The sequence below is a fragment of the Mastacembelus armatus genome, chromosome 4 (assembly GCF_900324485.2).
Source record: "Mastacembelus armatus chromosome 4, fMasArm1.2, whole genome shotgun sequence".
Taxonomy (NCBI): domain Eukaryota; kingdom Metazoa; phylum Chordata; class Actinopteri; order Synbranchiformes; family Mastacembelidae; genus Mastacembelus; species Mastacembelus armatus.
This window is the reverse complement of record NC_046636.1, coordinates 26,973,830-26,996,099: the sequence shown is the minus strand read 5'-3', so window position 1 is coordinate 26,996,099 and position 22,270 is coordinate 26,973,830. Positions and strand designations below refer to the sequence as shown.

Sequence of the window (22,270 nt, the reverse complement as noted above, 5' to 3'; positions counted from 1 at the left end):
TGACTAGACCTTGATGTTAGGACCCAGATCTGAGCAGATGTTTACCAGCACATCTCGGCTAAAACTGGTCCTGCTGGAAGCTAGCGTTAGCCACGTTAGCAATCACCTGTTGAGCTTCACGCAAAGTGTACAACCAGAGGACATAATGGGAAGGAGTTATAAAATAAATATAAGGAATTGATGTGGTTAAACCAATAAACATAATGAAGGTGGAGAAAAGCGGTGCAGCATCCAGACACGACTAAAACCCCTTTACAGCCAACTGCCCACCGAGCTAATAATGTTTTTATAGTAGAAGCGACAGGCAGGCTAACAGCGCTAGCATTACGTGGCTAACTGTTAGCCTGCCGTTGGACTGACTGGAACCTAAAGTGGGTCGGAGTGTGAAAAACCACTATAGGAGCTTTCGAAGCGGGTTCCCCTTGTTGAACACACGGACCCACATCTGACAGAGCACCAACCCCCAGAAGGAAAACTCAACAAGCGGTTGTTTGGGTCTGGTTAGCCTTTAGCTAGCTAAGTTAGCTGGCGGCCAGCGCGTCTCAAAAGTCCATTGAGCCGAACCAACGGGAGTTTCCCCCCGATCCCGTCGCTTCTTACCGGGTTTATCTGAGTCCGCTGCACCCGAAAGGAAACGCAGTCTGCCCGTAAATGTGTTGGACCGCTGGGATCAGGAGCAACGAGCGTCCCACATTGTCGGTTTGTCCAGTTTGTGTCCTGCTCCGCACCGGGAACAATATCTGGCACACGAGCCGCATACCACAGGCTGGGTCTCCAATTAAAGGGACACTCACTTGTTTTTTGATTTCACGCCTGTGTGGACCAACAACACAACAACAACAACAACAACACAACAACTAGTGTCAACACGCAGGATGTGCAACCCTCCACAGCCACGGACGATGACTGGAGAACCAGCTTAGACCAATAAAGAGATGAATGTGGTCTCTGCTGAGCCAGACTGGGGTTTATAAAGGCTCTGGGAATACTATCATTGATTACTGATTGATTACTGAATGTGCATCATTCTGATGTGTCTGTACTTTATTACAGTATTTCTGCTACTCAGAACCGGATTTTATTTCAGATGCAAATATTCTTTTTTTCATTGCGTGTATTTTCTTACCGGATAAGAATAGTAGTACAAATTATTTACAAAGTAATTATAGTACAATCAAAAAACTTTATTGATCCCCAGTGGGAAATTAAAAAACTACCCAGAAGTTTGTAAAGTATTTGTAAAGTACTTCAAATTGTATTTTATAATCTCCACCTTTACTATTGTGATGTGCACAATAATGCAGCTGTAATATAAATGTGAAATGTCCTATAAAGTACTTTTCGTTTTTGGGCATTAAGTTTGTTTTGTAACTTAGTTTTTACTGATAACAGGATATTTACACTGTGATATTTCTACTTTTACTAAATGCTGCCTCCACCCCTCCTTATTATAGTTTCTGTCTCCCTCAGAACAGAAGGAGCAATAAAATATATTGTGTTGCAGCAATGAAATAAATCAAGTGGGAGCACAGAGCAGCTTAGCAACTGCCCATCTCCTCACTATGGTCCAGTTTAAAGAAAATCACATGGCACTAATAGTGAGAGCGGTTGTTTCCTTGTTGGAAACTCTATTTTGTGATGTGAAATTCTCCACCGTCAGACCACATGATTTATGAGAAGACTGAATTACAGAAATGTCAACAAATATGCGCATGAAGCTTATTAGACATCAGTTTGGCTGATAATACCCTGTGGGAGTTTAAAAGAATCACTAAAATCAGCATCTATAAACTTGAATGTGGTACATGAAGGATCAATATCTGCCTTTAACTACAGTTTAGACTTTAACCACATCACAGTAAGAGCACGTTAATTATAACTCCCATGTATAATAAAGAAGGAAACTACATTGTTTGATTTAGTATTTATCTCCTGAGAATGAATAAGGGACAAGGAGAACGTGTAAGAAACCTATTCACTTTGTGTTTGTGTGTTTTATATATATATATATATATATATAGCTTTGATGCAATGATACATGATTAGGTTTAGCCAGGCTGTGACCAGTCTGTCCTGCAGTCTGACATCTTGGCATCTCAGGTTTTTTATCTCTACATACCAAGCAAATAGTTCTACATGTCTTTCACTGGGTATTAGAGGCTTATCAGTCGACCGATAGGTTGTATAGGCGTGGCACCACCGCGACAGACAGGGCAGGGTGTTGAAATGTGCTGTACAGGTCTACTTGATGAATGGACGCACAACAAGACAAAACAGGGACTACTTTCTCAGCCAACACACAAAAGATACAGGAAATGTGAAGAGAATTACAAGTCTGAAGAAAAAGACAAGACATGCTGCAGAACTATAAGAAGGTGGTTATAATGCATCAAATAACAAATCTAGACAAGTGAGCTGAGATGTGCAGCAAGATCCACAGTAGTTCTGCAGTGTGAAGCAGTGTTTTAACATAAAATACCTAATATTTAAAGAGGAACTGAAACGTGACAGGGGAACAGAAACTTCTTTTCCACTAATGCTGTAATCTGCTGCATAACACGTCTACAAGTGTATTAAAAATAACATTTGAATGGTCAATAAAAGGTAATTTGGGGTTTATTTCAGTTTTAGGTTGTGTGTGTATGCATGATTATGTGTGTGTGTGTGTGTGTGTGTGTGTGTGTGTGTGTGTGTGTGTGTGTGTGTGTGTGTGTGTGTGTGTGTGTGTGTGTGTGTGTGTCGTTGGACTTGGATTTGAGCGTGTGCTGGAGTGACATGATTTGGTAACGGGGTGTGTGAACATGCACACAGTAGCATAAGCATAAATAGATGCGAGTTTGTGTATGAATGCAGCACTTGTGTGTAAATCTGAGAACAAGCGTGGGTGTGTGTTACTCACTCATGCACTGCAGGCTGTGCTTTTTTTGCAGGGTCTTGCTGCACAGTGAGCAGGTGGCACAGCTGGAAAAAGCACATGGTGTCAAACAATGCCCATTGCTGCCGCTGCTGCTGCTTTTGCGGGCACACACTTTCTCTTTGGTCTCCCTCTCTTTCTCCTTCCCCTTCTCCTTCTGCTGTTCTTTTTCTCGGTTCTTACCCTGCAGAGGAACACAAGAAGCAAGACTATGACTGCATATGACATCACATAACTGGGTCAGAGGCAGGATATATAACAGGGTTATGTGTAAGTAGATTAGGGTGTCGCATGTGCAACAGCATGTGCACCACTGAAGTGTTTACACCTAGATAGTTTTTCTATCGCAAAAAAACATGAGACAGGGCAGCCGCTGAGTTCACTCTTTGCATTTTGCATTAAACTGTGATGGAGTATTTCTTCCCAGGATGCTTAGCTCCTAAACAAATTGTAATGTTTGTTTTGTTTTTAAGTCATAAGTGTCGTTTCGGCTCAGATGGCACCGTGCATTGCGCTCTGAGTTAAAAGTGACAACATGCAGCATTTGTCTGTGCTGTAGTTTACCTTATCTTTATTGAAGGAGCCAGTCATCCTGTTCCTCAGGGAACTGAGAGTCCTCTTCACCTTGGTGCCTTTCTCCACCTTGTCTGTCCGGTCCTCTTCTTCCTCGTTCCTGGCACAGAACAAAACACACACCACTATTTAAAGGAAACACTTACACACAGCGGCTTTGTGTATTTTATCATCTATTTTATCATATATGTATATGGCAGATGTGTGTATCATAATTGTTATACTGCTACGCGATTATCAAAGAAAAACATCCATCCATCATCTAGACCCCCTTAGCCCTAACCAGGGTCCCAGGGACCTGCTGGAGCCTATCCCAGCTCTCTTTGGGTGAAAGGCAGGGGTCCACCCTGGACAGGTCCCCAGTCCATCACAGGACAATGAAAAACAACATGTCTTAAATAATTGAAAAGAAATTTGCCGACTACTTAGAGCAGCAGTGAAAATGAAGTGGATTGTTGCCACATTATTGCAGATCCACAAGCATCTTTCGCTGCATGACATTTCATGGTTCACCCCTTTTTGGTTTTATCCATTAACTGTTGTTGATGGATAATAAAACTACTCCATGCAAATGGTTTTTGAAAATATCTGCGTCTTCATAAGGGAACAACGATAAGGACAGTACTTACTCATTAGAGAGGAACTCGTACCAAGTGACATTTCCTGAATCTCTGGTGTCTGATCTGGTGTTTCTCTGCTTTGCTCTGTGGCCGATGACCAGAAATAATAAGCTTTTAAACTTCTAAAAACAACAAGCTGAAGTATCACATTAGACGTTTATGCCTGTGTGAGTGAACAAAGTTGAGAAGACAGTCTGAGAGTATAACAGTGAACTTTTGACAGGTGGTTTTACTCAGTCAGCTGGGCTTCGTTGTCAGGTGACTTCAAAATCAGCTGCTAATTGGGTGAAACAAAAGAAATGTATAGTGCTCCACAGATCATTTGCAGGGATAATGGTATATTGCGTTAGTGCACATGCAAACACACATGCTCAAAACATACAGATACACACAATATTGTATTGCACACACATCCAAACAGTGCAGTGCCCACACGACTCATAATGTGTCCTGCCCTGCTGCTGATGGTCTTTGAAACAGCAGTAGGACAAAGCAGACCTCCCTCTCCTGTTTACTTACCCATGGTACAACTTTAGCTCCTGCAGAACTTTCTGTACCATCAGCCTAAGACAAACAAGACACTGAAACTGAGTAGGGGCTGCAGAGGGAAGAGGAGAGGAAGCAGAAGTAAAGAGAGGAGAGGACAAGACTGCTGGGCGCTGGGTGTCAAAGCGTGATTTAGAGGAGAATCCTCCCTGGTCTGCAGAGTCCACACAATCACCAGACACACTCAGAGCCACTTAAGCACACATACGTACACTGTACACACACACACACACACACACACACACACACACACACTAAGGGGCCATCTAAGGAGCTAGAGGAGACAAGTGTGGGGGGAGGAGGTTGTAGACATATGACAGGGAGCAGAAATGTCAGAAGGGAATGGGGAAAGCCCCTCGGTTACGTGTCAGTTAGCTGAACTTAGAACAGTATGTACACTACTGTACTGCGCCATTCAAAAGCTGCAGGTACATTTTACATCCACAGTTTCCTCCAGTCAATCAAACTACAGGACGACATCGTTTTTTTCTTTCTTAAACCTGAGCTGCCAGTCAAACTAAAGCATTTGCTCAAAATTCCACCACATCTTCCAGGTCATAGAGGATTCTGTACCTTTGCAGCTCCAGGTGAAGACATGAGTGCTGAAGGCACAGACTCAGACTTACATATGGCTTTGTCTTTCAGTAGAATGTAGATTCTCTTCAGGGTCGAACTCCTCCGCTACAGGAGAGGAAGCAGGAAAGGTCAGAGATGATGATGCTGCCCTGCTGAGTCACAAACACACCACACACATGTAGTCAAGCACTGAGACCGACCTCCTGCTGCCCTTGCAGCCTGTTTGGATGTTTGGACAACAAGAGAGATGTGTGCAGCGCGGGAACATTCGTCTGTGGCAAGGATCTCTGAGCGGGAGTACAGCTGCCTGCCAGGCACCGCACCGGCCTGGAAACAGGGAGGAATAAAGGCATTTGAACTGATGACTCTCACTTAGAGTGGAGCTTCGCTTTGGTGAAGTTATGGTCATTTTTCAATAGATCGTCGTAACAAATGATAAACATTGATCAGTGTCAAGTTTCCAAATCGTTGCCAATCATCAGCCTTATTCCTTTAAATGGCTGCTGATGTTTTGCAGCTTTTGCAAAGAGCACAACAAAAACAATGCATCGGTTGTTATTTCTATAGACAAAGTACAATTGACTTTGGTCTTCAGGCTGATTCATGAAAATAATATTTTTCAAGTATAATGTGTCACTGCTCCTTCTTACCATTCTAGTGACACTGGCTCTGGGACAGGGGGTCCTCACCAGGGGACCGTCTGTCTCCTCCACAGGACTGGCTGTGCAGCTCCATGTCTCCTGCTGACTGGACAGGAAGCTACTGTTCAGTCTGTCTTCCTCATCCTCTCTCTCTCCATCGCTGTCCATGGCCATGGCATCAAGGCTCAGTCTGGCAGCAGCAAACACACATGAGAAGAGTCAACATCACTGAAATGCTGGTTGGACAAAGCATCTGAATGAGACACTGTGGGACAGGTTTATTTTTGTACTCTTTCTGTGTGTGTGTGTGTGTGTGTGTGTATTGTTTCCTATAGCATATTTTGGTGCATGGTTTATGTTCACACCTCAGAGTTGTCTTGACTGACTTATTCAAGAACAGGAAACCATAAAATAGCAGTGTTGGCTAAAACTTTCTCTTAAGTTCACTGGTTTAATTCCAGTTTTTGGCTTTATATTATTTTTCTCATCCATCTTTAACAACCTTCCACCCAGTCATGCATCATCCATCTTACCTTCTCCCCAGATTAATGGGAGACAGGGGGACACCCCAGCTGTGCCTTCGAGACGTGGACATGGATCTGACCAGGATAGGAAAGCTGTCCTGGTCTAGCTCTCCATCTAAATCCATTGTGTTTTTCTCTTCTACACCTTCTGATCCTGTTAGTCCTTTTGCTGCTTCCAATGATCCCAGTAGTCCATTCAGATTTATGGTCACACTGAGCCCGACTGCAGGGCCTGAGGTGTCTCCACTGTCAATGAAGCAACCTGGCAAAATCTTCGGACTAAGTGGTGTGACCAAAAATCTGCAGGGAGGTTCCCCTGCAGACTGTGTACAGTCGGGCGGTGACGGTGCGTTGATCTGAGGGGACTGTGCGGTCAGAGCAGTCTGTACGGCTCGGTCAGTGTTTAGAGACACCGGTAGACCAACATTTAAGGTGTTGCTCTCTGGGACTGTGGTTACTGTGGATCCACTGGACTGTGAAGCTGGAAGCCCTTCTTCCAAGTCCCTGAAGTACTCAGAGTTTCTGAGAGAGGAGTTGACGCCCAGCAGGTCCTCCACACTGCTGTTCGCCTCCCCACCAAGACAGTCGTAGTCACTGACTACTGAAGACGCATCCTGCAGGAAGGGAGGAAGCAAAATGGAGGCATTTTGTATTTTTAAATGAGATAACACAAAGAGAAGAAAAGAAGATGGACACGGACGAGTTAACAGCTATGTCAGGCTAAACAGCATAACAGTGGTGTTGGGTGGGGCCAAAGTAATAAGATACTTCTAAGTATTTTGATATCTGCAGTAAATGTAACTTTGACTCTCTTAAATTTGACTCTCAGACTGTAAATGTTGACGTCCTGGTGGCTCTAGAAGAAAACTTAAAGAGTCCCCAAAGTCATGAGGACACATGAACAAAAAGCAAAAACAGAAAATAAAGATGATCCAAATAAAGAATTTAGAGCTTCACCTGGTCGTCATTGGTGCTGCCGAAGAAGACGTCCTCCACAATAGAGGCAGGGGACAGTGAGGACGAAGACCCTTTCCCAGTGGGAGCATGAGGCTGGGTGCTCGCTTGGGCACTGGAAGGCCCACAGACCCCACTACATGGCTTGCACTCTGATGCTGCGAGATAACAGATGTGATGTTTGGCAGTTATAAACATTTCTTTAAAGTGCCACGAGTTTGACAGTGTCAACAGAGGATCACAAAGAAAAGCAGACAGAGCAGGTTTTAACAGCAGCACAGGTTTTGTGTGTGATGGCAGAAAAGCTCAGCGCTGAAAGCTCCTTTACATTTCCACTGCATAAACAGATTCCTCGATTCGCATGATGCCACAAACCGCCGTCACCACCGGCAACTGCTCAGCGAGCCAGCATTCGTCTCTGTGTCGGTGGTGGAAAGCCGGAGATTATTCCCTCGCATGAGAAGCTGCTTCCTTGTGGTAAACAACATGCTACGGTACGTGTGCACATGTATTAAATGAGCTGCATCAGTGACACGTGTTTTAGGTTAATAAAAGTAGCTGTAAGGACATTTCTTGGATTTCTCACATCACAAAACAAACCTGGCAGTGGTGTTTGAACGTTCTGTCTAGGCGCCTCAGTATGTGGTGGACTCTGTTAGAGTTTCAGCCACATAATGCCCATCTGAGGCAGAGCCAGCCACAGCTATGACAGGTTACATAATCCTCATGTCATATAGCCTGTAAGCCAGCCTGGCTCCACAGGGCCTGACTCAGGTCTCAGTGAAGATTCATTTTCTGATTCCTCAGAGTTGTTTCTGTTTGAACTGCTTCTCTACAGTAGCTGCTGTTTCAGTAAGAGGAAGCGTGAGTCCAGGCTGGATCCTTCTCAGAAGTGAATAAATAAACATGTTAGGAACAACAAAGAGTAGAACCGGACGGTCATGCAGAAGGCAGAAGTGATTTGACATTATTTACTTATGTTCAGAGCTGATATGTGTCACAAATGGCATCAGAGGACACATTAGCTTCGTTGTACCAAGGCTGGAAACATTATTTCTGTGGCACACTCTTCTTATCTTACTGTGAGCAGGTAATTCGCTCTTTCTGGTATAAAAACCACAAGAATTAGCTAAGTAACTGTTAAAGCACCCAAGGGCTCGTGTCCATCTATGACATTAGTAACAATCAGATCTCAAATGATGTTGTACAGTGAGATAATGCAGACGGGCCACACTCTGAGTCTCACTTCACAATGTGCATTTAACCAGCAGCATCCAGTCCTCAGCCGACAGCCAGAGATGCTCTCACATAAACACACAGACAGACACACTGTAGGTCTATTTTCTATTTTACTAAATCACTGGCTGGAGCTGTGGATGGCAGCTTCCCTTCTGCAGGGACAATTTGTTTGCATCCAAGTCCACTCGTGTGAAGTGTAAACTTAGACACTGCAGTGGCTTCTTGATGCTGTCCTGTAGAGCTGCTGTAGCCTTTTATGGTTGGCCTCTCAAATCTGCTCATTCATCATGCAGGGAGGAAACATCAGTGTGTCCGTCTGTGCACGTGAGTGGCTCCATAACGGTGTTGGTGCTGTCATTGTCAGCTGTTTTCCCACTGTTTGGCTCAGGTAACAACAGGTGGTCTGCTACTAAAACTAATGACTATTATCCATCCATCCATCATCTAGACCCCCTTAGTCCTAACCAGGGTCCCAGGGACCTGCTGGAGCCCATCCCAGCTCTCTCTGGGTGAAAGGCAGGGGTCCACCCTGGACAGGTCCCCAGTCCATCACAGGGCCACATAGAGACAAGCAACCTCACACACTCACACTCACTCCTATGGGCAATTTAGAGTCACCAATCAACCTGACATACATGTTTTTGGACTGTGGGAGGAAACCAGAGTACCTGGAGAAAACCCACACAAGCACAGGGAGAACATGCAGACTCCACACAGAAAGGCCCCTGATGGGTTTCAGACCAGGAACCTTCTTGATGTGAGGCAACAGTGCTAACCACTAACCCACCGTGCTGTCTTAATGACTATTATCAACTATTAAATCATCAAATAACTTTTTAAGATTTTAAATGAAGTGCTCAAATTAAATACTGTAACTTCGGTCTACATGTGGAACACAACACAGCCGTCACTTTCTGTTTCTGTTTCTTCTTTAGGAGCCTCATTATTTTTCCTGTTGTATAGTTTTTATGGTCCAAACTCAAATCAAGGGTTAAAGATTGAAGGATCTGTTGCCTGTTGCCCTGATTAAAGTTGTAATTTTGGCTGTAGAAATAAGTTTCACTTTGTTTGACTACCATGACCTACATCAGTGAACACCATGAGAGTGTTAAGCTTTTAATCTAGTTTTCTGACTTAAGACTTATGATGTATTTTTAACTGGACAGTGGATGACAAAGTTTTGCATGACATTTGACATTTGAGCAAGTGAGACAAAAAGGAAATGAGGGCACATGTTTGTCACAAACCTGCTGCACACGTGTGCAAAGCTACATGACAATCACAAGAGGAACTCTGGCATCATATGCTATGGTCAGTTGGTCATTGACAATGTACATGATGGTTTATTACAATGCACACACTTTTAGGGAGGTAGACTTGACTAGAGTTGGGTTCTCTCTCAGAAAAGTTAACATCCTTTTGCTGACACACACACACACACACACACACACACACACACACACACACACACACACACACACACACACACACACACACACAGAGTCAACCCAACAGCACAAGCCACAACGATAAATCACACCTGTATGACAATAAACGTGTTATTCAGAGTTTCAAAAATATTTAATGTTTATTTAACTTTGTCTCTGGCACGGAGTGTTTGGATTAAGGTGACTGTGATCCCTCAGTACCTGGACTGGTGCTGAGTTTGTTGTCTGTGATGGTGAGTGTAGGTGCAAACAGAACACAGAGCCTGTTAGATCGGAGGTCGAGCACACATCAAAACAACTGTCACCCTGCAGATCCTCTTTGATCAGAAATTCGCCCGACTACCGTTTCACAGCGCTGAGCTGCACAGACCATGCAACTGAAGCAAAGCGAAAGCAGCCCACACGGCTCCGTAACGTCTAAAATGTCTTTTACCTCTGAAGGAAACAGCGTGAAACCACTCAGATGTGTGTGTTGTTGGGCCACGAGTGTAAAATGAACAGAAACATTCAGGTTTGTGAAAATCTTTTCCTCAGTGGACACGTGATTTTTTTTTTACTGTACAAATGACACACCGACACTACACCAAAGACTTTAGAGAAACTTTTCATTTAAATCTCCACTATAAAAATCTATGAAGCAGCCAGAGGTTTGTTTTTAAAGTCAGACACATTGTGACACTTGTACAGTCCCACATTTTAGTCAGTGCACCAGAGTTAGAAATGGTTCACTGAAACCGTGCAACCGTCATTGACCACAAACCCCAATCAGGTCAGAACAAACAACAACTTCATGAAAAGAACTGAATGAAGTTAAGAAGGAAAGAAATGAAGAGAGAGAGCCCAGAGACACATCACACACAACATGCTGGGTCACATCTAGTCTTCTGGGTGACACCAGGCTCTTCTCTCTATCTGCCTGAAACACAACCTCAATCCAAAACCTGATCCAACTCCATACCTCTCTTGAAGGACCATCTCTTCATCCAGAGTTTGGAGAAGGAGGGCCAGGAGTTGTTAAGAGGAGAGTCCGCCATAGGAGCAGCGTAGTGGGGAGGCCAGCTGGAACTGGAGCTGGCTCACACTGGAGCTCTGGCACCCAGTGAAAGGAGGGAGGGGAGTCGAGAGAGAGAGAGAGAGAGAGAGAGAGTGCACAACTCGGACCAGGGAGCTGCCGGTCGGGGATTACCTCCCCAGAGAGAGGAGAGAAATCAGAGGTGGCAGCAGAGGATGAAGCAGGAAGGGAAGGAAAGGTGTAAAAAATGACGCGTTCTGCTTTAGACACTGTTGAACCTACTGAATTCTCTATGACGAGGCCACAGTGACTGTATCACTCCAACACATGAAACACATGACAGAGGCTTGTCAAAGACGTATGAGAAGCATTTTAACTATATATATATATATATATATATATATATATATATATATATATATGAGGCCTCAATCAATGAGCCCAGAGTGAGCAGAGCAGAGAGGACGCTGTTTTTGGGAAACAGGCCAGGAACAGAAAAAGAGAAGGAACTACATGCAATAAAAGGGTAGAGCAGTGACACATGCAGCTTTTTTCTTTTTCTCGTTCTGAGTCACGGAGGAACGAACTCTGACGTTTTCTATCGAGGCTTTAAAAAGCAAAATGGTGTTTTTTAAACCGCTAAAAGAAAATGGCATGTGCACAGAGGAGACAACAAACTAGACGCCGTGTCACTAGACACAGAGCACGTCACTGTGCTGCTCAGTTCGTGAGTGTAGCTCTGGATGACTGTCAAGTGCAGCTCAGCGAACATCAAACAGAACAGGCTCCCTGCTTTCCCACAGGCAGGGAGAGCAGCAACGCTGGCACAGAGAAGGGAAGTAGAAACATTCGATGCAGAGTTCTACTCTAGAAAAACAGTTCACAGTAAACGCACGGCCCGAAGACAAGCAAAGACTGAAGTGGATCCGAGGCAGAGGGCAACTGAAACCTAAAAAGGTTTATGACCAAACTCAGAGCAGCAAACAGAGGCTCTACTCACATTTGATGATGGGTGAGAGGTGGAAACATCAATCCTTTGTGTTCTTCCACAGAAAGAGGGACAGATGGGTCACAGGTCCTTCAGGTCTGAGTGTGTTCTATGAGAACGTCAGGTTTGCCCTCCCGTCGAGCGCAGAGAGCCAGCCGCAGAACCTCAACCCTGCTTCCTCTTTTTTCTCAGTAGGATGTGCAGCTGAATGGCCCACATACCGTTTCATACATGACTGTTAGTGAAACACGCTGTGGTTGCTCATGCTCTCTGGCAGCAAAGCACCTATAGCTGAAGTGCGACAACAGTTTTGAAGCAAAGTCTCCTGTTGACGTGGAGCAACCGGTTTTATTGTCAGGACTCACAGACTGATACAAACATGGTCCACAGCTCGGGCGGATCAGATCATGCACTAACTGGAAACCTGTAGTGTCGTCTCTTGATTCTCAGCCGTGTGACCGTGTTCATCTTTTGCGGCTTCACGTTCTCCTGCACAAGCTTGAGAAACAGGGTGAGGCAGAACTAGTCGTGTTTCTGGTGGTTTCAATCAGAGGATAACGTCATCAGTCTTGCAACACCGTGCACACTGCGCCACTGCTCCCCAGCTGTAAGATCTTTGGCATGTAAATGAATAGAGCTGGTGTTTGACATCTAAAACAGAGACAAGAGCTGGTATTGTCTTACTCAACACAGCAGCGTGATATTCTGCTGCCGTCCTTGGTTTTACAACACAAACTACTAAATATTGATCTATGTCTGTTACATAATGATTGAATTCAACAGATGGAAGTTTTTGGCAGCCACAGCACAAACGTTTTCTAGCTAACCAGCCCCAAACACTTTGTCCTATAAAGACCATCCAAACATCAAACTGTGTAGTTTATTCAGGAGCAGGTTTGTTAGTTGCACATTTCTGAGATTCTATATTCATTTTTAAAGATCATTATTTCACACCACTAATCCATCTGCATATATGATCTGACTCTCAGTCTTCAGAAGGATGCAGCTGCAGCTACAGACACGGTTTCAGTCTTCACACTGTCGCTGCTGTATCTGTGTTTATCGGTGCTGCTACGACTGTACAAATCCATGTTATGGCAGGAAACAGAAAAGAGGAACAGCATCATCACTTTAAGAAATGAAGCTCAGTCAGTCCGAAAAATCTGAAGGACTTTGAATGCAGCCCCAAGTGCTGTCCCCAAAACCTTAAACCGCTATGATGAAACTGGCTCTCATGAGGGCCGTTCCAGGAAAGGAAGACCAAGAGCTACCTCCTCTGCAGAGGGTGAGTTTATTAGAATTACCATCTGATTTCTAGCACCTCAGATCAGAGCAGACACATTTCAACATCCACTGCTCAGAGGCGACCGCGTGAGTCAGGCCTTCGTGCTCCATGATTGCAGCAAGAAACCAATAGCTCAGAAAAACATCAGTAGAAGAAACACAAGGACGTGACATCAGATCAGGGGAAAACTGTCCTTTGGTCTGATGAGTCCAAATTTGAGATTTTTTGGTTCTAACCACGTCTTTAGTCATAGAGTGGGTGGACGGACGGTTCCTGAACGTGGTTCCCACAGTGAAGCCTGAAAGAGGAGCTGTCATCAAAGCAAGAGGCAGAATCTGAAACATAAAACATGTTGGTGGTGATTTAACATGTTTTTGTTGATAATTCCATATTTGTTCTTTCATCATTTCAGAGTATTAATAGAATAATATTTGAAAAGACTTTTTTTTGCCTCCTCCTACATATTTTCTCTCCCTACCAAACCTGGTACTTCCCATATCTGGATGACCCTGAAAACCACACATGCCTTTGATTCATCCTCTACATTTAGTCTGAGTGAATCTATTAACTATAATGTAAATGAACTGAAGGATTCATCCAACTGAAACCAAATCGGGCTCATGTGAACAGAACAGGATGTTTAATGTCTGTTCGGTGTCATTCTGGTTCACCACTAGAGGGCGCTACAGCAAAAACAAATGTAAGAAAAACATATACATACATATATAATAACTTACCCACCCTTCGTCTGCAGGCAGGAGTTGTAATTGTACTACATCTCCCACATACTTACATGTAGACATGACAACATGAATTTGGCTTGGTCCAATTAATTAGTTCCTGCAAACAAACTCCTGCACGATTTCAGCTGGAAATGTGCTTCACTTCCACCGTGGAGATAATTTACCTCCTTTGTATATAGTTTTTCTTTGCGAAGCAACACGTCACAGTATCTGTGGTACATGTACACGAGCAGCTGTCAAACAGATTTGGACTGAGAGCAGCATAAAAAGATGAGGGCAAATCGACTCTGCAGTGAAATGATTAAAAAAACTAAAGGTGAATTGTGTTGTCACATAATTTCGACCTGCCTCAGTCCATAGTTAAGAAGAGCAAGAGACACATTTTCTCCAATAATTTTATTCATAATTTTAATATAAACAGTTAATTGTTGAATAATTTACACACAGCAAGATTTTAATTTTCATATCATTGCAACATTTTCTGTACATTTTCTGTGACTACTTGGCTCTCCTTTGAAAACATAGAAAAAATAAATTGTCAAGCGTTCATTTAGTCATGGCACATTTTTGATCCTGTACAATATGCATGAATTTCTGTCTGTGTGTGTTCAATATGTCGATATACGTGATACATAAAGATAATGGCACATTTGGATCCAGTGTGAGGGATGAAGCAATCTCTGTGGGTTGGGGTTTGGACTGTACAGACACACACATACACCCGCTGTCTGCACACGCATCGATGTCTCAACATAAAGTATACACAACATATCCCAAAATTAACACATCAGCATATTCATTGGCAATAAAATGACATTAATAAAGAGGTATCCTGCAGGACTACACAAAGCATTCTGGGGCCACCTATGTGCACCGAGGAGAGAAAGACACTTTGAGGAACCAGAGCGGGAGAGGCGTCAAAGAAAGACGTGAACCGAGGACAACACAGACAACTCCAGTATTGTAGACTGCACTCAGCACACAAGACGGACATAAGGTACTGACGTGTAAACTGGAGCAGACCACTGGACCGACAGATGACTCCTACAAGTCAAGAAGAGGCTGCGTTACCTCACATTTATCTAGTCATCTCACATACAGGCTCACTGCACCTGCACCCCACCCCCCCCCCCCCACTCCCCGTCGGCCTTTAAGACAGTCTCAAGCTCATCAATAACACAATTCATCATCACAGGGATGACAGACAATCAGCCTTCTTGAAGAATAGTTTGACCTTCTGGAAAATAAGCTTGGATTTGTTTGTTAAATGTAAGTCGCAGCCCAGAAGCAACAAAAATCAGTTCAAATAAAAGTGAGTCTAAAGGTCATAAATCAATTAATTGTTTAATCCATTTTTTAAAATCGTTAGGGGCCAAACTATTTCTGGACCACGAGCAGGTTGGAGGATGGTCCAACCAGCCTTTTTCATACTGATGAACCAAATCAAATCTAATGTTTAACCCAGAACGTCCCACAGAAAACAAATGGCTGCATTTCCAGAAACAGACTGTTCTTCTATCACCTCCAGCTCTACAGTCTCAATAACATCTTTAAAGTTTCACTTTTAGCTTATTCAGGATCGTATCATTGCTGCTACCTCTTCTTCAAAACGATGTGCAGTGGTCTTTTCCAGTCTTTCACAAAAAAAACAAAAAAAAACAAAAAAAAAAAAACACTTGCAAACTAAACACACATCTGGAGTCAGAAACAATACATACAACATCTGGTATTGGTATTTGTGAAACAAGAAAGGCTTTGTTGGTGACATGCTGCTGCGGCTGGGTGGGGGTGGGGGGTGGGTTCAAATGCATGACCTCTTGTCGGCCAACATTCAGAACATGCATCGGCTTAAATGCAGGTTTGCTGCGAAACGCTTCAGGCCACGAGCTGTTGAACAGTGTGTTAGGGTTAGGGTTAGCTAAGGCTAAGCCCTCAGACCGGAGTTGTGCTGCTCCTCTTAAATACGTCCACGGACTGGACTCTGCTCTTTCCTGGGTAGTGGGTTGTGTCACAAACAAAAACAAAACAAACAAAAAAAAAAATCAAAGAAAAGAAAAAAACAAAACTATTTTTTTCAATTTAGAAAAAAGTTATATACACATTGATAATGTTAAATTCATAATGTATGAGAGTAGTAAGTTTACAGTGAAAAAAGTAAATTATATTTGCCCTCCCTACTTTGGCTAAAAAAAAAAGAAAAAGAAATCAACATCTCTAAAGTGTAATACTTTTTTCTTTTCTTTAAAACAAAACAATAATACATACAATACTTTGTTCTCACCCTGCACGTGCTCTGTCCAGGCGCCTCTTAGACCAGAGTTCAATGAAACAAACCTAAACTTCCTTAAAATCAAGTGCTTTCGTTTTTCAAGGGCCAAGGGGGTCTGCCGCTATTTACAGTTTAGAGCTTATTTAATCAGTTCGGGTTTTGAAAATAATGGAAAAGCTGAATGCGTTTCCAGTGGGAATCCCCAGATGTAACGCAAACACTGGGTTTTTGGGGCTGATGAGAAGCTAAATCAGTAAGCGTCAAATTATCAAGCTATCCACTGGCATAGCTGATTCCGTATACATGCACAAAGCAAGCCAGAGCCTTAGCAGAGTAGAGACACAAGTCCAACATTGTTTTGGTAAAAATCAGTCATATAATTCCAAATTACTGTATTTTCTCTCCAAGCAGTTTCAATGTTTTTGTCTGCAGTTACAGCTAAAAAAAGAAAATGCATAAAAACATAATTCAGGTGTTTTCCTTTCATGTTTGGAGGTGGAAGATCCTCTTTAGTGATTAGTGGAGACACAGTCGGTGGAGGTTCTGCTCAGTGGTGAGTGGCCTGGGTGGGACGGGTCAGGGGGGCCGTCAGTCTGAGCAAGGCACTATGGGTCAGAGGCCCTGTTTGCTTTGCCACCCCTGACCTGTAACGCTCCCTTCCAACCACTAGAGGGCAGTCCAAACCACATCACATCACAGAGGGAGGATTCGTGATTATCTTCGAAGAGGGAGAAAACGTTAAAAGATTCTGGTGCTGTGATGGTTGAAAACATGTCCACGGACTTGTCATCTCCATTTTGCTTTTTGCAAGGATGCTGAGAACTTGCGCTTCAGTCAGAGTTGATAAAAGGTAAGTAGGTAGCTCTTCTTCCTCCTCATCCTCTTAATCCTCCAACCTCAAAGCATCAGGCCGCCTCCCTGAGACGAAAAGTTACAATCTAGATTTCATGTTAATAGTTCTTATGGCACACAGGATTGTCCCAGTCCAGGTTGTTTTGCTTTGCAGAGAGGGTAGACGTGGTCCTCCCCTTTAAAACTTTTTAACCAGCCCAGACATCAGTGTCCTGATCAGCCATAACAGAAACAATCCATGGCACTGACAGAAGATGAAGGTCTTCTCTTGATATTCACAGTACAAAAGAAAGATACACAGAAAACAAACAAAAGAAAAAAAAATCATAACACAGAAACTGACAATTGGAGGAGATGTGGGGTTTAAATGCTGTTTTGACCACAAAGAGACTGACAGACTGAGAGGAAGTAGGGCTTTCTGCCAGGCAGCAGCAGGAGATGCATAGCTGAGCGTGGTGAGTCTTGGCGGCATGTAGGTGATCACAGATATGCACTGAGAGTCGCAAGACTTTCTTTTTCCTGGCTCATGCTAATATCACATCCCCAGAAACCAGTTGAGGTGCTGCTACATACAATCCGTAGGGTTGAGGAACATGGAGATACAAACAATAAAGCTACACTGCTCCTTCCATCGACCAGGGGAAGCAGCACCGACCCAAACGGTGTCTGACCGCTCAAAGACCAATACGCTTCCTCTCTTGTACCATATTCAACAGGTGCTACTTTTTAAAAACACAAGCTAATACTTGTATAACCTGACAGCTCGTCTACACTAAGGACTGCAAATGAGCTCTAAAATCAAGACGTTTAAAACAGAACCGGGCCGAGTTGTATCAGCCGACAATATCCACACGCAGCTGGAGCCGATGAGAGCTTCCCCTGGGACAGACGAAGAAGCGAAAACTGCCTAACAAGGAGGGAGCTGTAATTCATCAGCAGTGATGATTAATGTACGATAAAGGTGATACTGAGTCACTGATGAGGTGATTTAGAGTCTTTAGACTGATTCCTCCACATGCACTGAGGTAGACTGGCCAAACATAAAGACGACAACAATCACTGACTGACTACGCTGCTGCTGCTGCTGCTGCTCGCCACCGGCTACTCCACCCATGCAACTACAAACCACCGCCAACAAGTAAAAAATGCTCACCTCAAAATCTGTGTTTTGTCTTACACAATGACGATGACCAATATAAAATAAACATCTGATATTTCAAAGATATGGGCATCATCTTAATTAAAAATTGCATATGAGATAAGCAACCTAGGTCAAGGTGGAGAGCAGAGCCATGACCCAGTGCCACACCACATACCGACCCCAAGCCCTGAGTGTGTGCTGTGTTTACACTGGAGAAGTAAGCACACTCGAAGGTTTACCATAAGGGCGTAGTTTAATAGTAAGTATGTAGTGTGGAACTACGACACATCTGTCTTCTACATGCAAACTACGGGTATCAGATTTTTTTAAAATATTATTTTATTTCTGCTTTTATTTTCCAAACTATATTTTAGACTATTTACAAAGTACAAAAGCCAAAGAATCAAATCCTCAGAATAATGAACTCAAACCTACATCATAACCTCAGGAGACTGAGCTGACTCTCACCAATCCACAGTGTCAGAAGCACGAGGTGCTCAAACCTCACGCCAAACAAAAAAACAGCTCTGCACACTTTCCCTCCCCCAGCAGAAACACAAACCTAGATGCACGGTGTGTGTGTGTGCGTGTGTGTGTTACAATAGCCAATATAACCAGCCTGGACGTGGCTCTGGTTTTAAGAAGGCACTGGTAAAATATGGAGGCAGCTTCTCTGCTTTCTCCAGTTCCGTGGGTTCAGAAAGCTGCCAACACTTTGGCTATACTGTAAGTGCTGAATGCTGTTTGGCTCGATTGGCACCACACTGGTCTGTGTGTTCAAGGAAAAAAAAAGAAAAGTCCCGTTTCTACTCATCTGATATCGCTTTCCCACGTCACCGACTGACGTGGTTAGAGGGCGAGAGAGACGGGAGTGTTTATGTAGGACCGGCTGTGAATTATTGATCTGAGAGAAACAGTGAGCACACCTATCTGGTCTTTGTGTAAGGGGGGAGTTGAAAGGAATGTTTTTCCCAACAGGAGAAGGAAACTTCTGAAAAATTCACCATTTCTTTATGAGCGAACTATTCCTGCCAGTGTGTCACAGTACGATTATCAAGAGTTTAAAAAAGAAAGCAAAGCCTTCAGTGAGCGTGCACTGATGGGTGATGGGGTCAGGGGGGATGAGGGAACCAGCAGTTCCAACTAAATCCTGGAATAGCAGACCTGAGTGAAATAGCTGCTGCACAGTGTGTCCTGACTGTCTCACTGCATGTGACAGCAGAGAGAAAAACAGGATCCAAAAAAAAAAAAGAAAATCCCTCGCTCCGCCTCTCTCAGACATACAGAAACACATATTTCTCTCCAGCCCTCAACCGCAAAACGTGGAAATTTCCACCAGCCTGATTTTGAGCAGTGAGTTCAGCACCTCTCAACAGGAAGCCCCTGGAAGACCGAGGAGGACGAGAGCGAGCGCAGGAGGTGTGTGTGTGGTTCAGAGCAGAAAGGGCGACAATGAGGCGACTGTACCGTGTGAATCTGACAAAACCTACACTGTGACATCGAAGGGGATGCTGCTGCACTTGGATTCTGGAGGTAAATGCGAAGGCTTCTAGTGGCGTCTGTAGATCGGACAGAAACATTAAAATCCTAGAAATCATGGTTCGCCCTGCACCGATCGAAGCGGCACGGCACTCATCTGAAAACCACTAAGCCTGGACAAGCTCTCAGCGCAGTCTCTAACCTCACGGGTTGACTCGGACAACCAGCGCAGGCACATGAAAGACATCCCAACCTGTGATACCGGACGAATGCAGGCCTGAACCGCAGCGTGGTGCGACCAGAGAAAAACAGCAGACACAAAGAAAAACACACATCAGGTGGATTTCGACCTAGAAAGACCTCAGTCCCCTTTCATGTAAAGCTTTTTTGGTTATCTGTTTCGTTTTTGTTGTTTTTTTTGTTTTTTGTGAGTGTTTTCCGTAGTAAAGATGCCTCAAAATATTGACAGCTCTTGGTGGGAACAAGGGTTATAAAAAAAACACATGATGCAGTGAGTTGACAATATTTCAGGGCTTTCCTCTTTCCCATCCAGATGAACAGAGACTCGAAGGGAGGGTCTAGAGGCCTAAGACACAGAGAGCACTGACGGTGGATTAGTGGGATTTCTGGGGTATGAAAATAAGAAACAAACACAAAAAGGAAAAGAAAAACAAAATACTAGCAAAGCTTCTGATGAAAAAAATATTACAAATATGAACTATTTACAAAAACATCAACATGTCATATATAATATATAAAATATTGGTATGTAAACACCAATATTCCATATATACTATATATATTATATATATATATATATTTATATATTTCTATACCCACTAAAATATATCAAAGCAGCAGCTATTGGTCAGTCTGAGGAACTTTTTTTGTCCAACTCCTTAACTGTTTAAATATCCTTCAGCCACATAGTGAGGACACAGAAATAAAACAGACAGAAAGGAAGAGAGAGAAAAACAACAATAACAGCAAATAAATTAAAACTATTCACCAAACACCAGATGAATCTGTGTGTAGTTTGGAATTCTGCAGAACCAAAAAAAAGAAAGAAAATCATTCCTCTAGGAATATACGTTTTGTTCTAGGATCAAGTCCTTGCAAGTCATGCCACCGTTCCAAACTGATTAAGTCATTGTTCAAAAGGAAATGAGCATAAGCGCTGAGAGACACTTATCTTTGTTTATAGGCCACGCAGAAAAAGGCCACTATCTCAGTAAAAAAATTTCACTTGGAGAGAAAAATAAACAATGCAAAGGAAATTTTGGAAATGCAGATTTGGAGGGGAGCGAACGACGGGTCTGGAGGAGGGTGAGCGTAAGCAGCCTTCTTGGTTGTCTAAGGTTTGTTGTGTTCACAGTTTTTTTGTTTTTTCTGTTTCCATCATGATGAGTCCTGGAAACGGTGCAAAGGTGAAAAACAAAAGATAGGTAACCTGGGAGTACAAAGTCCAATGAGTTGTGAGAGGAAGTTAAAAAAGGGTCACACCATGTTTGCATCCCTTCGCCTGCCTGTGTTTGGCAGCCACGAGGAAGCAAAAAAAATGGTCCTGAGATCTGTGTCTTTTTCTGAAGGGCTTCTCCAAGAATAGGAAAAACATTAGAAAATGATGAGAGGAACATGGAGGATACAGAAAAAATGGACTGGAAGAGGAAGAAGGATGAGAGAGGAGGAGGGAAGGCTTAATAAGTTCTTTTTGGAAACAGGAAATGTTAGGAAGGACTGGATCTCGGCAACGATAAAATTCGTCCGTTTTTCTTGCCACCGTTCATGTGTGTGTAGGGGACATGCTCCTCGTAGCTCCCTCTGAGGGCCACCGAGGGCCCACTGTCCCTGCCTAAGCTCTCCTCTCTCTGTGAATATGAAGACGGGTCCAGAGGGATGCTCTCCATGTTGTCCAGGTCCAAGTCAAAGTCCTCTGTCTCAGGGATTTTGTTCTCCTCACTGTAGAAGAAGGAGACCTCCTGGAAAGAGGGGTGCAGGTCCTCCCGCAGCATCTCGATGATCTCGTGGAACGTCGGCCGCATCTTGGGGTTGTACTGCCAGCACATCTGCATTAGATTGTGCCTGGGAATCAAATCGAAATTGATTTGTATGGCGCTTTCAGACAGTAGACAGTAAAACATCTTTACAGCAAATAAGAATCACAGGACAGTTGAACACTAAAACACTAAAGCAGATTGTGTATATGAGAAACAACAAACACCTGATACAGAGAGAAGCTTTGGAGTTTACAGTGTGTTAACACCAGGCTGCATGGTCACCACACCACCTATAACAGGTTCTGGGAACCTCGACCATTGACGGAGGAGACATGAGTAATAGTCTTGATGTTTTACATAAAGCACATCGGTCAGATAAGTTAGAGTGAGGCTGTGTAAAGCTTTAAAAACTAAAGTTAGCATCTTGAATTTGATCCTAGAAAGAATTAGAAGCCAAAGTACGAAATGC

The 22,270-nt window shown here is 43.5% G+C and overlaps 2 protein-coding genes across 3 annotated transcripts in view; both read right to left on the bottom strand.

The window, feature by feature from the left end:
• Positions 1-11,133, bottom strand: part of arhgef18b (rho/rac guanine nucleotide exchange factor (GEF) 18b) — a 36,030-nt gene extending 24,897 nt beyond the window's left edge. The window contains exons 1-9 of one of the 2 annotated variants that reach the window (XM_026304819.1): positions 10,994-11,133; positions 7,352-7,506; positions 6,404-7,008; positions 5,880-6,060; positions 5,430-5,556; positions 5,280-5,334; positions 4,117-4,191; positions 3,479-3,587; positions 2,900-3,098 (exon numbers count right to left, since the gene is read on the bottom strand). In XM_026304819.1, the coding sequence (XP_026160604.1) occupies positions 2,900-3,098; positions 3,479-3,587; positions 4,117-4,191; positions 5,280-5,334; positions 5,430-5,556; positions 5,880-6,060; positions 6,404-7,008; positions 7,352-7,506; positions 10,994-11,069 (1,582 nt within the window). In that variant the 5' untranslated portion in view covers positions 11,070-11,133. The remainder of the gene's footprint in view (positions 1-2,899; positions 3,099-3,478; positions 3,588-4,116; positions 4,192-5,279; positions 5,335-5,429; positions 5,557-5,879; positions 6,061-6,403; positions 7,009-7,351; positions 7,507-10,993) is intronic. The other variant, XM_026304818.1, reaches the window with a different exon arrangement.
• Positions 11,134-14,454: 3,321 nt separating this feature from the next.
• Positions 14,455-22,270, bottom strand: part of insrb (insulin receptor b) — a 72,067-nt gene continuing 64,251 nt past the window's right edge. The window contains exon 23 of the mRNA XM_026304820.1: positions 14,455-21,886. Coding sequence (XP_026160605.1) covers positions 21,532-21,886 — 355 coding nt within the window. The 3' untranslated portion in view covers positions 14,455-21,531. The remainder of the gene's footprint in view (positions 21,887-22,270) is intronic.